Source organism: Leptopilina boulardi, unplaced genomic scaffold (genome assembly GCF_019393585.1).
Source record: "Leptopilina boulardi isolate dan_hultmark-lab unplaced genomic scaffold, ZJU_Lbou_2.1 LbouV2_325, whole genome shotgun sequence".
Lineage (NCBI taxonomy): Eukaryota > Metazoa > Arthropoda > Insecta > Hymenoptera > Figitidae > Leptopilina > Leptopilina boulardi.
Window position 1 is genome coordinate 4,576,452 of NW_026137891.1, and position 17,176 is coordinate 4,593,627.

The following is a 17,176-nucleotide window of genomic DNA, read 5'->3' on the forward strand; positions in this document are numbered from 1 at the left end:
TTCTTATATATATAAATGTACGCACCTGCATCTAATTTCAATCAAGAAAAATAGATTTAAAGTCATATATAATTAATACATATCGGAAATATAGCAAAAAAATATATAAAAATTCGAGGTTATAGTTTATCTACAATTGCATGGATTTATTTCCTTATGCAAAATTAGCATATAATTTATATTTTTTTGTATTTATCGTACAAGGGCAGTTTTAACGGTAATTACTCGTTTATTAACATTAATCGCGATATAATAATAATAATAATAATTGAAATTTTTTTTCTGCTTTTAAAATTTTTTTCTTATCACAATAAATTTATGAATTACTATTTTTTTAGCTTGTTTTTTAATTTTTACATTCTAATCGTTTCAAAATTATATTGTAATAAAATTTATTTATTTTTTTTGCTAAAACATCTTTATCTTTTTGTTTTAATTGCTTACTTTTATTTTTCTATTATTTAAATTCCTTCATTATTTTTGTTTTAATTATTATTATTATTTTTTTCGCTCATTGATATTTTCAATAATTGCATATAATTTGCATTTAAAGTAGGAATACACATGAATTCGGAAATAATAAAAACAGTTTACAAGGTTCCATACTAATCTATACCTATAAATATTCCAAAAAAAATTATTGGAAAAAAAGGTGCCAATAAATAAGAGATGTCAAAAATTTATTACAAAATATAGCCAAAGTTCATTTTCCTTGAAAACTAATTTAATTCTAACTGCCTTCAAAATATTGTTATTATTATTATTATTATTATTATTATTATTTTTATTATTATTATTATTATTTATTATTATTATTATTATTATTATTATTACTGAAAATTATAGCATAAATCATATTTCATAATAAGTATATATTCGAAATTTACACTGGTATATTTTGTATGCAAATAGAGTACTTTAAAACATCTTTTGTAATACGAGATGATTAGAATTTATTTACGATAAAATATAAAAATATCCCATTTCCTAATATTTATATATGTGAAAATTGTGTGTTGAGATATTTTATCATAAAAGAAGATTAATTTGTTTTAAAATAACAAAATATTTCGTTAAAATTTATTTTTCAACTTTTTTGACAAGGAAAATTGTCTTGTAAAATTTATGTAATAGTAAGTTCTCTCATATTATTATATGTGACAAGATTCCTCTTGAGATATTTTTCCGCTGTTTTGTTGAATGACATGTATTCGAATATAACGTCAAAGAAATTAATGTATATCCTGTAACCAGAGAAAGTAACGTGACTCAAAAGAGTCACGAATCACCATATCATTTGAGAATTACTTAAAGTAGCATATATTGACTTATTATTTTCTGTCTCATTTTTTTTTATTATTTACAAAAAAAGGACAATTCATTTTTAAAAAAAAATTTTTTTTTTATTCGAATCTTTAATTTTCTTTATATTTCCTATATGACTTGAGGTTGAAAATTATTTTTATATTTTCAGGTAAATTAATAATTTACCTGTATATATATAATTTGCATAAATTGTTATTCATTTATTAACTCGATCATTCAATGAATGTCATTAAAATTAAAAAAAAAAAATAATATGACAATATATGAAATGTCCTTTCAAATAAATATTTCACAAATGCTAATTGAATTTAAATAGTTTAAAATTGCGTAACTTTATCCGGCTTAATTAATAAAAAACACACTTGTCGCGAGCGTGACCCTAAGGTCGTCCTTTTTCTTGAATTTCTTGATTTTACTTGCATCAAGAAGTAAAAGTTGGTTTAGACTTCATTAAATTGAAAAAAAAAAAAAAAAATGTTCACTTGATTCAAAGTTTATATTTTCTCTTTGCGAGAAATATAATTTTTTTCCACAAGAATTATTTAATTTATATGGGGAATTTTTTGAAAATTACTATAAATAGTTTTTAATATAATATGCTATTATATGAACCGGATTGTCAACAACGAATTAAAACTATCTACATCGTGAATGTTGTTCACCTTGGTAAACCTATGTCGAAGCTCTTTTGAAAAAACAAAAGTTGTACAAAAAATTTGTAAATAGGCGAAGTCGAAGGATTCAATTTTTTTTAATTTTTTTTTTTTTTTTTTTTTTGTCGCAGAAAGTGCATGCATTTTAGTGGAAGGATATATTTTATTTGCGCGTGAAAAAAATTCGACAATAAAAATAAATGTAAATTGAATTAAAAATTATTACAATTTGCATTTAATTCATTTTTTTGTTTCATTTCTCTTTTTCCTTCAGAATTTTTTTGAATATAAGTAAATTTAACAATAATTATTCAAATATTTAAAAAAAAATTCAAAATTATCAAAAAAATTCAAAATATTTATTTATTGTTTAAATAAAATAAAGAAACAATTTGAATTTTTTTAAATATCTCAAAGTCTATGATTATTTTAACATAAAATTAAAATCATAAAATTTTGAAAGTCTGTTTTCAAATTTGTTAAATATTAAAATTTTCTAATAATGAAAAATGTATGAGAAAATAATTTGAAAAAATTTTTTTTTTAAATTTCTTACCGACTGTTAGGTGCAAGGAATAGTGAGACTCCTCGAGTTTCTTCAACAATCGCTAGGAGGAAGCACTTTCAGGGAACTTTTAACGGACAATGAACTTTCGTTTAAAATTATTCAAAACACGATTTTGCATAATAAAAATAAAAATTTATAAATAAATTCTATAATATGTTTTATAGTCTTTGAATCTTAAAACTTGTTCTGTATAAATAAAACTTCGTTAAAAAAAATTTTTTATAAGCGCGTCTTGTATTTTTTTTTTAAAAAAGAAGAATTTATTATTATTTTATTGCTACTTGATATAAAGTTGATCTTCAACCTAAATACTTACATCATTTTTTACATAACTAGACTTCTCAATTTTTTTTACAATTTGATAGTTGGAAATTTTCTTTAGATCATAAATTTTCTATATCATATTCTTATGCAAAACTCAAAAAAAAAAAATAAAACGTGGATTTGATTTTTTTAAAATCGAAAATGTTAAAAATTCGTTGAACTGTCAAAGATCGTGACATAAAAAAAATTCTAATTTTTACTGAATTATATGACAGTCATATATTTTATATTGCAATTTTTTGTCGTAAAATATATATATGTATAATTATCGTTTTACGAAATGTCACACACACCTTCTAAATTCGGAAAGTTCGTCAGTAATGAATGGCTATTTTTTTAACAACTGCCATTAATTTATAAACATTTGTTTTCACTTTCTATTTGGCAAGCGAAAAAAATTAATTTTTGTTGCTAAAAATGATTTTCAATTTTGTTTTAACAAATTTTTTTAATTTTTTAATTTAAATTTTTTTTTTGTTTTATTTGACATATAGACAAAATTTTTATTTTCACGAAAAATTTTCAATTAATGCGTAAATAAGTTATTATTTAAAAAAACATATGGTAAGTGACAAATTTGGAAAAAAAAATGATCAAATTAAATATGGGGCATTCTATTTCAAACAGTACCACTAGCAAAAGACTATCGCTTGTAGAGCACTTTTGAAATACAATTAATTATATTAAAAGTTCTTTAAATGTAAAATGTAATTAATGATTTGGAAAGAGAATTTTTCAAGCTTTTAAACGGTACTAAGCTTTTTTTTTAAAAAAATTTCTTTCTTATTATAATTTGCATTTAAAAACTTCAATTAATAATATCTCAAAACATGCCATCTTCAATTTCGTTAAAAATTGTATAAAAAGAAAGCTTAGATATTCTAGTATCTATTATCCAAATATTATAATGGGCTTTTCAGTAGATTGGGAGAAAAAAATCAAAATAAAAAATCGTTTTAATGAATTTAACAAAGAATATGAAGTCAGGACGTAACCTTTTTGAATCCTACGTCACAGTCAAATTCATTTGTTTTTTTAAATTATGTTAAGAAGATCACTTTATCAAAATCAACATGCAAAAAAATAATTTAAACATATCTTCTTTAATGACTTTGCTTTATACGTCTTTCATTATTTTTAATTATATTAATAACATAGTAAATTAAATATCATTTTCAATTTTAGGCTAAATTGTACACGTTAAATAAAATAAACAATTTTTAAAATTATTATTATTTAGAAAAATAAATATTTTACAGTAATTTAAAATAATATTAGTTACAATTAAATAAACTTTTAAATAACAGACTTATTCACTTTGATCATAACGATTTTATTTGTATTTATTTTGAATTAAATATTTTTAACAGAAAGAGGAATTTATAAATCTTCCAAAAAATTTAAACGGCCAGTAACAATTACGTTTTTCTGCGTTTCGAACATTTTCGAGTAAGGGGTTTTTGTGCTGAACGCTTTTGTGGACGACATTTTTGTGCGGAGTAAATCGTGTGTTCATTAGAGGATGAAAATTTCTTCAAAATCATTTCATTATTAGAGATAGGAATAAATGAATGGTATTGTTGTGTTCCAGGAATTGTTGAAACATTGATGAATCTTTCCTCGAGATCGTTTTTGTTTGTGTCGTAAACATTTTTCGGAATAAATCTAATTTCCGTTTCAGGTAGATGTCGTTCAGCCCATTTAAAAAGTGCAAATGCTGACAATATTTGCTGGTCAGATTTATTTTGCAAACTTGCACGCCTGGCTTGACATTTTAGATTTCCACCTATTCCATCGCATGGACCTTTACCATGACCCGTTACTTGGAAGTGCCATTCGGCTGGAATTCCAAAGTCATCCAGATGAAGTCTAAGGTTTAAAAAACTGTTTTTATTTTTAAAATGTTGTGGTGCACCGTCAGAAAAATAAATAATCTTTTTGAGAGAAAAATTTTCTTTAAGATAAGAAATGATCAACTCTTGACATTGGTATACCGACATCGTATCGTGATTTAGGTTATCCGATATTATAACCATACTTTTATGCATCAGCTTTCCATTTTCTTTGTAATAAATTACCACAGTAAATAAGGATGCCTGGTTATTATTCCAGTAGAATGCTTGAGCAGCATTCTGTGCTACAAAAGCATAATTTTCGGCATAATCAAATTGTATTAAAAAATGGCCTTCTTCCAAATTTTCTTTTTTTTCTTTTAAAAAAGATAATTGATTTTTTAAAATAAAATCATGCACTTTTAACTTTAATAATTTTTCTCCAAAATTCTTGATAAAGCCATTGACATTCTCAACTTCCGTTTTGATAGTCGTCCTGTCAGTATTTTGCCAAATTTGATATTCAATTTTATCGACTTTTTTTTCTTCAAAAATTGATTTTAAAACTTCTTCTATTCTTTTCTTTCCAGGACATTTTTTGCATTCGTTTAAATGACATGCAGGCATTGGGTCATTGCAAATAATTAAATTTATATAATCTTGATAATTCGTTAACCTGTTTTCTGAGTTTTCAGTCAATTTTTTTATTTTTGATCCCTCTATCATCAGCTTCACATTTTCATGGTGTGTACAAACACAGACTACGTGTGTACCACTAGATCCTGCTGATACACAATAGGGTGGTCTTAATTGACAAAATTTTGCCAATCCAATTTTTATATTAGCATTTTCCGCTTTAAACACTTCAAACAATTCTGATAAATTTGCTAAAAGCAATCGTTTCTGCACTGAAATACGCGAACCATCGGCTTGCTTGACAGAAATGCAATCCTTTAACCCTGGCATTACCCTACTGTGTTCATCAGATTCGTAGAATTGTTTAACAAGACTTTCAGTTTCAGAAGATAAAGGATGACCTGCTCTTGAGTTTGGTGGGGATAAAATTCCTCGCTCTGCAACAATTTTTTTTGCTTTTTTGGCTTGATGATATGTTGTATGAAATTCTTTTGATAATTTTCGATATCCCCAAGATTTCGGCGCCAATGTTAAGAGCAAAATTTTTTCTTCTGCAGAAGTAGATTCTTGAAATTTTTCAATGATTTGTTGTAAAACTTCACTACCCGCTTCGAAATGTTTTTTAGAGCTTTGAAATTTTGTCTTTTTTGGAGATTCCACTAAATTGTCATCATTTAAATTATTTGATTCGACTCCATTTGTGACTAAAAATTAAAAATATTACTTATTTTGAGTATATGAATTTTTCTAAAAAGCTAAAATCATTATAATTTATGTATTCACTTGAAAAATTTTCCAAAGATTCTAACGTATTCGGTAACGAATAAATTTGCTTTCGGCAACTATTACAAATTTTCAATCTTTTATCAGTAATGCCTGGAAATTTTATTTTTATATTTGACGAAATATATCTTAAGTGCTTTCCTCGACCATGATTTCCTTTTTTAAACGGATTTACGCATCTATCGTAGTGTACGCTAGACATATTAACGTGAAATATTAAAATTATACTCCGTATTTAAAATTAAATTCACATAGTTTTATTTCAAGTTTTTGACAAAAACCATTAATTCTTGGTTAATTGCAAAGTAATATTTTTAAAAGAAAAACAAATGAATTTGACTGTGACGTAGGATTCAAAAAGGTTACGTCCTGACTTCATATTCTTTGTTAAATTCATTAAAACGATTTTTTATTTTGATTTTTTTCTCCCAATCTACTGAAAAGCCCATTATAATATTTGGATAATAGATACTAGAATATCTAAGCTTTCTTTTTATACAATTTTTAACGAAATTGAAGATGGCATGTTTTGAGATATTATTAATTGAAGTTTTTAAATGCAAATTATAATAAGAAAGAAATTTTTTTTAAAAAAAAGCTTAGTACCGTTTAAAAGCTTGAAAAATTCTCTTTCCAAATCATTAATTACATTTTACATTTAAAGAACTTTTAATATAATTAATTGTATTTCAAAAGTGCTCTACAAGCGTTAGTCTTTTGCTAGTGGTACGGTTTGAAATAGAATGCCCCATATATACGTGAAGGATAATCAGAAATTTGTGAAAGTGAAAGTTCTTCAATGGCATTTAGATGCAAAATTTAATAAATTTAGATGTTTTGGAATTTTTTTTTTATTTTTATTACATAATTCCCCGAAGATTTTAAGTATTACGTTTATAAATAAATGCACAATGAGACATTTTTAATAATTATAAAAGAAAATCTAAAAAAAACTTTTTATTTATGAATGAAAATAATTGAAAAACATGATTTTCAAATATTTAATAAAGCATTTTATAATCATTAAATTTAATAATAATTATTATGCCTGAATTACATAAAATACTAAATGTCATCTTTTGACTGGGACGCGAATAAATTAATTTCACAGAATATACTATAAATTAGATATATTAATCAATTTAAAGTGAATGATGATAGTTACACAGTAATGAACTTTAGACACAATAATGATTATTTCAACATTTTTTTTTTTCGTCATAAAAAAAAAATCAACTAGAAATTAGAAAGTTGTCCACCTTTAAAGAATCTTTTTAATTTTTATTCACACCTTTGACCAAAAAATTACGTTTTTTATTGCTAAATATTTGTATATATTTAGTTTTTATATAATAAATTTATATTCAAAAATTTTATAACTACATTCGTATTTAAATTTATTTTTAAATTTTCTGAAATTAAAAAATTTTAAAAAAATTTTTCTTTTTTTTCTCAGGTATAAAATAAAGTTAGTAGTTTATTCGCCTACGTGTTGCATTGTACATAATATCGAGGGTGTTGAAAACGTCCTTGCATTGTTTCTCATTACCCAAGCATTATTAATTTTCATTCCTTTGATTCAGTCTCTCGTGCATTGTTAGACAAAATTAAAGATCAAGATCACGGTCACATTCCCTTCATAGAAAGAGAATCAGGAGAAAAAGAAATTTTAAAAATAATAAAATAAAAAAAAAATTTTTTTTCAACGAATTTGTCACATATTTTGCAATTATTATTTTTTTTATATGTCTCGTTTAACTTCCAACAATATTGAACGAATTCTTAATTGAATGCTTTCATAATATTCAGACCACTTTTTTATTTAAAAAATTTTACAATTGTCATTATATAATATTTAAATACCATTTCCTTAAAGACGATAATCATTTAGCGTATGCATTTCTGACAATAATTCAAGAAAGACCTCCTCCTTGATTATAATCGTTGACATAAGACAAAAAAAAAATGACAGTATTGAATACAATTTTTATAATAATTTCTTTATTTTGCGAAATAGCCATATATAGATTGTCACCACACATATATGTATGCGTCGTCACGCACGATGGGAAACATAACATTTCTAATGATGATGTCCATCCGATTAAAGGCATTCGCAACGATAAATTCACTTCCGTCAAAATAGCACAAAAATACATACTTTCACATAGAAACAACAATCAGGAAAAGAAATAAAGCCCTTGATTATCAACAAGTTATAAAGCGATCAATCCGTGAATTCTTGCTCATTTCGATTTAAGTCAGTGTATCTTTCGATTCATACCACGAGAAAATTACCCACGCCCGGAAATTATTTTCTTTTTTTTTTTTTTCGAAAAAAGATATCATTACGGAAGTTTGAATTTTGTTACGAAAATTGGAGCAAGTTCTTATGCATTTGGAACAAAATTGATTCATGTAAGAGGAATATAGAATTACTTCAATTCTCATGTGCGGTAACTCATCTGGTATTACCGATGCGTCATTATGCATCCGGGTGGTTACAAACAGTAAAAAGTGGAAAATACGTCAATAAGTGATTGGATGTGAAAAAAAAAAAATTGTGTTTATTAATTGGAGAAAATAGAAGAGAAAAAAAAATGACTAGCCTGATTTATAATCTACTATTGATCCTAAGCTTCATTAGCTTTGTGTATTCATTACCTGCAACATCATTTGTAGTGCCAGAATATCCACGACAACTTTCACTATTTACACGGCTTGATGAACAATCAAAATTATTGGCGTCTGTTAAAGATGATCAAGTGTCGTCGAAATTAACGAATAAGGATGATCTCGCCAATTGGGCGAGTTACGCTGTACGTGTTATGGCCGCAAAACTTAACAATACTATTTCCACAATTAAGGATAAAGTGAAAAAATCAATTTCCAATGATCAGGAGGAGAAAACAGAATCGTTTCTGAATTTTAACAGAAATAAGACCAACAAGAATTTGGAGAATTTAAAAAAATATGTTTCTCAAAATCGAGGATTAAATACAACACTAAAGATGACAAATACAACAAAAGAAGATAATACAACTAGAATTGATATGAAAATAAATGCAGATTCGAAAATTAATATCACCAGAAATGATTTGAAAATTGTTAACAACACTGCAGAATCGTTTAATGTGACTGAAATACCAAAAAATGGTACGTTAGGATCTGCAGAACAAAAGAAGGATGTCGAGGGTAATTCTTTGAAGATCATTCAAGCCGAACGACGTCACTATCAGATACATTCTTTTGGCAATCCGAATGTACATGGTACCCATTTTTCCCTTGCTGATGAGCCACGAAATTACCAACCAGTTGCAAATTATCTTTCCCATTTGTTGGGTAACACACATTACGATTTAACGGGAAACAAAATTATCATTCGCACTCCTGATTATTTTCCCTCGGCACCAACTCCAGCCGCCTATATTCCATTGCTTGTTCAACATCCAGAACTCTCCGATTTTCAAAGCAATCAGGTATTAGTGAAAAATCAGTTCGGTAGTGGCGAGGAAAGCAAAAAGGGAAATGAATTATCAGCACTAAAATTGTTGGAACCTACAAAAAGTACAGGAGCAACAATTGTTTCGGTACCTTCTGTTGTACCTTCTGTTTCTGCTGTACCTTTAGTATCATCTGTACCTTCTGTATCATCTGTACCTTCAGTTTCTGCTTTACCTTCTGTATCCTCTGTACCTTCTACTTTACCTTCGGTTTCTGCTTTACCTTCTGTATCTTCTGTACCTTCTGCTTTACCTTCTGTTTCTTACATACCTACTGTTTCTTATGTACCTTCTGTTTCTTTTACACCTTCTGCTTCTGCTGTATCTTCTGCTGTACCTTCTGTACCTACAGCATCTTCTGCACCATTTGTACCTTCTTCTTCTTCTTCGTCTTCTTTCCCCTCTGTACCACCCACTACTTCAACTTCTTCGCCGAAGTCAGATGTTGAGTACGTGTCAAAGCCAATAAAATTAGTTGACATCTCCGGAGAGAGTGTTAGACCATCAGAAGGAATTAGGCCAATTATCTCCGTACCATTTGAGGCAATAATTACAATAACGCGAGATCATCAATCATCATCGACACCATCGCCATTATTAACACCAATTACACCACCAACTTCATCATTGCCAATCACATTAAATAAGGATTCGAGAAATTATTACGAAATCGTAACGAGAGATCCACCTGATGAATTTCCACCTTATTTTAAACTAAATACAACAAATGACAAAAATCGTAATAATTATCCAAATATCGATGAACAGAAAAAGCAATTTAATCAAGGAAAGAAAAGAGACTGTGATAATAATAATAATAATAATAATAATAATAATAATAATATTAATAATTATAACAATAATAATAATAATGATAGTAATGAAAATAATATATCTAATGAATCAAGTACTGTAAATGTAGTATCTGAAAACGAAATTCCAAAGAAGCAGAAAAAAAAGAAGGAGAAGAATGTTGATAGTTTTAAGCAGAATAAATTTTTAGATGACAATTTTGATGATGATTTTGATGATCTTAGCGATGATTTTAAAAATGATAGCAATGATGATGATGATGATAATGATTTTGAAACTGTGAAAAAGAAGCAAAAAGATAAAGATAAATCACGAAAGAGGCAAACATCTGTTTTTAAGCAGCTTTTACAAATTTTGGGATTTTCAAAAAAGAAAAGTCGTGATAATAATACAATGGATATTCAAATAACGACTTCGCCGGTTTTTAAAGTTTTTACAGCCAACAGATTACCTGGAGCAAAATTTGAAAATGTAGGTTTTATTAATAATTAACATTTGAATTTATTAAATAAATATAATATAATATTTAAAAATACAATTTTAATTATGAAAATTTTATTTATTAAAATTCATTCAACACTTTTTTTAAATTTATTTTTCTCAGCAAAAATAAATAATTATTTTTTGATTTCTAGACAGCGTCAAATCGTGGCCGAAGGAATCAAACTTCCGTTAATAATGATATTCCAGATAATCCAAATCCATTGGAAAATGAAATAATTCCATCAATTGATGATAAACCAAAGAAGAGTAATGATACATTGGAAAATCAAGAATTTGACGATGACGATGACGAAGTATATTTATTATATGTTTAATATTAAATTATTTTTAAAATAATAAATAAAAATAATTAAGAATAAAAATATTTTAAATAAAATTAAAAAAAAAATTAAATAAATTGATTCACAGGAAGAAGGATCTTTGGGTTCGATTACAGATCTTTTGCCATTGGTTATACCTGTTCTCGAAGATTTGAGTGATGTAAGAAAAAAAAAAGTTTCTCGACTTTCTCGTAATAAAAATTTCACAAAATCTCAATCCATTACTTTTTTTTGATATATATATTTTTTTAATTATATTTTTTATTTTAATTTCAGCCTGAGTCAGATACTGATTTGGCAGAATTACTGGAAGGTGCAATCCCATTGCTTCAGGGACTTTCAGAAGTAATTAACAAATAAAAAAAAATTATTTAAAAATAAAATTCATTTTTAGAGTTTTATTTTTATTATTTTCATTATTATTTTGATTAGAATTTTTTTATTTAATTTTTAGGGTGAAAATGATGATGGTACGCCAATTGACGTTGCGGCAACAATTTCGCCGGTTATTCAAGCCATTAGCGCTGTATGTGAATTTCATTAGAAAAAATAGTTTTGCTTAATATTTTTTTAATTAACAATTTTTTTTTTTGCTAATTTTTAGGGAAAAGGTGGACAGGACAGTGATAGTGGAGCTATTTTAACTCCAATTATAACTATCGCTGCGCCATTTATTGGACCTGTTTTGGGTCCATTAATTGGTCCAATTTTGAGATCAAGCAGCAATGTAAGTTTTATTTTATATTTTAAAATTTGTAAAATATATGAAAATTAGATTTATTTTTTATAAAATAAAATTTAAAAAAAAATATAATTTTATTTATATGTAGTATAATTTTAATAAAAAAAAGAATTTTTAATTTGGTTAATTTTCAGCCTCATAGTGAAGGATCTTCTGTGACTGCTTTTGTTCAATCTATCTCGGGTCCACTCAGTAAGGTATGCTGTTATTAAAATAAAAAAATTAATAAGATTTTCTTTTTAATTTAATATTAATGGTAAATTAAAAATCATTTTATTATTATTTATTTTATAATCACTTTATTATAATTATTTTAAATTTATTTTCATTAAAAAAAAATCATAATTTTTTGTAGCCGACTGAAGAAGGTGGAATGTCTCCTCTCTCACAGCTTGTCGCTGGAATCGTTGCTGGATTAAGTCGAGTATGTAAAATTAATTTTTCACATTATTCTCAAATTACAACGACAGATAATTGGACATAAAAAAATTTATAGAATAAAATAAAAAAAATTAATTGTATTCGAAAATTGTTTTTAAAAACTGTGAATTTTGGGAAATTTTCTTTTCCAGGAATCAAGTAAAGGAGGCGCAGGATCGGATGTTGGGGCATTGATTTCATCTGTAGTTTCCGGTACACTGGCAGGTACAAGTGCAGGACTTAGTGGTGGGTCAAGTTCTGGGTCAAAGTCAGGGTCACATCCAGCACAAAAACCTGATTCTTACGGTGCATATGCACACTATGGTCCAGTAAGTGCCTAGCATCCGAAAGTATCTTTTCTTTTTTAATTAGATAATTCATTTTTTGGTAGGAATTTTAATTTTATTTTAATTTTATTATTTTATTTTCATTTTAGAAAATTAGAAATTAATTTCGAACATTTGGAAATCTGAAATAAAATTTTGAAAATTCCCAGATAGCACGGAAACTTGCAGCAAGCTTACCGTGCAAGCTTGCTGTAAGCTTTCCAGGAAAGGTTGCTGCAATCTTTCCATGAAAGATTGCTACAAGATTGCTGCAAGCATACTAAGAAAGATTGCGGCAAGCTTGCCGTGAAAGATTGCTGTAAGATTGCTACGTAAGGTTGCAGGAGAATTTCAACAAGCTTCTGGAAAGGTTGTTGCAAGCTTGCTGCAATTTTTAAAAAATACATTTTAAATTTAAAAAAAATTTATTTGTTTTCTAAATTTTAAAATCCTTGTGACGTTTATTATTATTAATTATGTCCTGTTTATTTTCATTTGGAAACTTAACGAGAAAATTTTCGGAACAAATTTGAGGGAACTGGGTTTCCGTGCTATCTGGGTTGAGAAGAATTGAAAAAATGAATTTGAAGTTAAAAATTTTGATTATTATTTAGGCAACAGTGCCAGCAAGTTCGGTGAATACTTTGCAATTAATTGGCAGTACACTTAAGGATATTCTTGGTGCAAGTGCAACAATAGTTTCGTCACTTCTCGGTGGTGTATCGGGATTACTTGGAGCCTCATCAGCAGGATCATCATCTGAGGAACCATCACCTGGCTATGGACCACCGTCTCCATCTTATGGTCCTCCAAATTATAAACCACCTCATCTCGTTAACGCTCCCGCTGGTTTAAAACCTCCACCCCTACCAGTAAAATCTTCCAATAAACCTTCGAAAAACACGTTTAATCGATCCCAATAATTTTTCATACTAAACAAAAATATATTTTTTTTACAAAATCTATTTATCAATACAAAAAAAACGATTGCAACAAGTTTTGCCCTCTCGCTTGGTTTAGAAAAAAAAACACACGTGATATAATTAATTTGTTATCTTACTTCCTGTCGTAATTATATTATACCTCAGTTTGATAGATAATGTCGCAAAAAAAAAAAAAAGAAAAATGTTTTTACGCATGAAAGAATTGTATATAGAGAAATACTTGCATGATATGAGATTATCATTGTGAATATAACTTTAGGCGGAAATATTCAACGTCTTCCGGCATTTGTGGTCTAGAGGGAAGTGTTGACAAAATTGTATGCATCAAAGGATAATTATTTTTTCAGTCAATAAATATTCTTAAATTACACACATATAATATTTCTTGTGTCGTAAATCATTATGTATATATACAATGTATGTAAGAGGTCTTTATTACGAAATGACTCGTGGAAATAAATTGAAATTTGCAATTTTATCATTTATCAAAAAAAAGATGATGGAAACATTATAGAATTTAATTTAAATTCTTTTTATGATTAAATGGTTTTAGAGAGAAATATATATATACAGAAATATATTGAGAATTTTTGATAGAATTATCTAATGATGAATTAAATAATTAAAGAATTGATAATTAGCTAATGAAAGTAATTATCACTAATAATGAATGAATACAAGAAATTTATATGTTACTTAAAAATAAATAACAAATTAGCAGAGAAAAGAAAAATGTATCTAATTAATGATAAAAGAAAAATTATTATAGAAAATACATAATAATTATTTATTTTTAATAAAAATATTTATTTTAATGTGATAATTGCTGGAAATTAAATTAAAAATTGAGAAGATTAAATTATCGTTTTATTTTTTATAACTAATAATATTTTCTTCAATATATTACTTGATTAGAAGGTTATATACAATTTAAGCGAAATCGATTTCTCAATTTAATGATTTTATCGCAATCTTGTTAGATAATAATTCATAATTGTATATTATACATTGTGTATAGTTTATCCACAGCATTAATATCTATCAATTTCAGGGGAAAATATTTTTGTTCACAAAAGACTGTAATTATTTTCATGATACCATTAATGTTCCATAATTGCGAAAACATTTTTGCAAACATGTGTTATTAATCCATTACTTAAATAAAAAATTAAAACTACTCCAATAAAACTTTTTTTCTAATTAAGTAAATTAACAAACAGAAGGTTTAATAATAAAGAGATTACCTACATAGAAATCTACCTTGCCGACTGATGGTAAAATAGTTTTTTAGAATGTAAAAATATAAAAAATATACCGACCTAGAAATCTACCTTACCGACCGATGGTAAAGAAACTTTTTAAAAATGAAAATATAAAAAATTATCGACGCAGAAATCTACCTTACCGACTGATGGTAAAGAAACTTTTGAAAAATGAAAATATAAAAATTACCGACGCCGAAATCTACATTACCGACTGATGGTAATGAAAAATTTTTCCCAAAAAAAACCGTTACCATGACCATTTTTTCCTTGGCAACGGTTGCTATGTAAATAAAAATCGAGGAATTAAGAAACGAATGAAAAATTAAATTATATACTTTTTGCAGAAACAAAAATTGCAAAAGAGAATCTAGAAATCTTCTTTGTCGCATTAGATGCTCCATTTGAAGTCGGATTATGAGTGGTATAATTGGACCGCGACTTTCTAATTGTCAAGTATTAAAGACTATCTTCAAAATTGTTTTCATTTCGCAGACTGTGGTCTTTAAAAAAAAAAAAAAATAGTGAAAGTACATAAAAGTGGTTTTGACATTTTCTGCACATGGAAGTAATTATTAAAAATCCAAAAGTCTTCTTCTTTTTTTCCCTCTCTCTCTGTTCCTATTTCCTTGTTAAAAGTAATTAAAAACACAACTCAAAAAAACAGTGGCAGAAAATATATATAATAATTTACATCTCTTGATCAAATGGACCTAATCGAATGAACAGTGAAAGCCTTTTATATAGGTTTCACTATTGACCTATGATTCCTTCATTTCCGGATATATATATACTGTCAATATAATCATTTATATTTCTGTCAAAAGATTTTTTTTTATTTCTTTTTCAAAAAAAAAAAATTTTTTTTATTAGAAAAATTACTTTTAATCATTACATTAATTATTTTATCTCGAAAGTGGCTTTTATTTTTCTACTTTATAATGCAATTTTCTCTGATTTTATTTGCAGAAAAAAAAACCTTTAGACGATGCACCCTTGCAAAATATGTAATAGAAATCTTGTTCTCATTTTAAAATCAGAGCAAAAGTTGTTTACGCTTTTCATTTATATGCAAAAATTTGCAATCTCTTCCCTCTGATTATATCTAATATCAACAAAAAAAAAAAAAAGGAAAAACAATAACGACAATAACATTGTATGATGTAAAATTGAATTTAATTAGAAATTTTATTTTGATTACATAAATTATTTATCATGTTATACAGATCAGTCTACAACCTATGATCTACATTAAAACAAAAAAAAAGTGTACCTGATCTGAATCCGAAACATATAAAATGACTGAAGATTTATTATATGTATATATAAATACTGTGCGACATAAATAATTATTAAAATTTTCATTTAAAGAAAATTTTCTTTTATAAAGAAAAAGGAAAATTTTATAATTTGAGTGAATAAAATTTTTTATAATTATTAGAGTTGAATAAAATACTATAATTAAACGAGTCCATCACAATGGATCCAACAGTATAATTGGAGACTAAAAAAAAATTGATGTTCACGGAAAAGGACTATTTCTGAAAGATTGGGTCAATTGCGAAGGCCATTTCACTTTCCATTCTTGGATGAAAGTAAAATTTTTGCCTTATACGAGAGCTGACCTCGTGTGGCACTTTTATAAATCCCAACCTTCTCAAGGAAGTCTCTTAATAATAATCCGAAATAAGTCGATGACTTTTAGATGATCATTTTTGTTTTGCCTCGTCTTTTTTTTTCGTAACGGTATGTTACTCAATCACTTTTAATGTGACTTCATCATTATTATTTAATCAAAGTCAAAGGCCGGAATCTATGAAGAAATTTCCGTAAAGGATTATTTTTAGATGTACTTATAATTATTTATATTAAATGATATAATAAAAATAATAATAAATTTATTTAAACATTATTAAATAGTAATAATAAAATTTTTATTTTATTCAGTATACGGGACTCGCCCTTTAACTATAAATTATTTATAATATGATAAATATATTATAATTATAATTATAAACAATTATAGTATTAAATTATTATTATTATAGTATTAAAAATATTTGCAATAATAATAGGCCAATTATTATTGTCCTTTTCTATAAAAAATTACTATTATTATTATTATTATTATTACTTATATTTTTATAAATAATTATAATTATTTTCTTAACACTATTTTTATTCACTGGAATTATTAGATTTTTTTTTCGTTTCTATGCG

The 17,176-nt window shown here is 26.2% G+C and overlaps 1 protein-coding gene across 1 annotated transcript; it reads left to right on the forward strand.

Moving 5' to 3' along the window:
• Positions 1-8,356: 8,356 nt before the first annotated feature.
• LOC127284456 (nuclear pore complex protein DDB_G0274915-like) lies at positions 8,357-14,073 on the forward strand. The gene is made up of 10 exons (XM_051309898.1): positions 8,357-10,909; positions 11,074-11,235; positions 11,351-11,422; positions 11,539-11,607; positions 11,717-11,788; positions 11,867-11,989; positions 12,139-12,201; positions 12,360-12,428; positions 12,577-12,753; positions 13,365-14,073. Exons 1-10 carry the CDS (start codon positions 8,723-8,725, stop codon positions 13,671-13,673), a joined length of 3,303 nt encoding a protein of 1,100 aa, XP_051165855.1. The 5' UTR covers positions 8,357-8,722; the 3' UTR covers positions 13,674-14,073.
• The last annotated feature ends 3,103 nt before the right edge of the window (positions 14,074-17,176 follow it).

What these genes read in the sequence shown, in the direction of transcription:
- LOC127284456 (XM_051309898.1), top strand. Translation starts at nt 8,723, where the DNA reads ATGACTAGCCTGATTTATAATCTACTATTGATCCTAAGCTTCATTAGC. An exon ending in CTGGAGCAAAATTTGAAAAT is followed by an intron (nt 10,910 to 11,073) that starts GTAGGTTTTATT and finishes TTTGATTTCTAG; the next exon opens with ACAGCGTCAAATCGTGGCCG. An exon ending in TGCTTCAGGGACTTTCAGAA is followed by an intron (nt 11,608 to 11,716) that starts GTAATTAACAAA and finishes TTTAATTTTTAG; the next exon opens with GGTGAAAATGATGATGGTAC.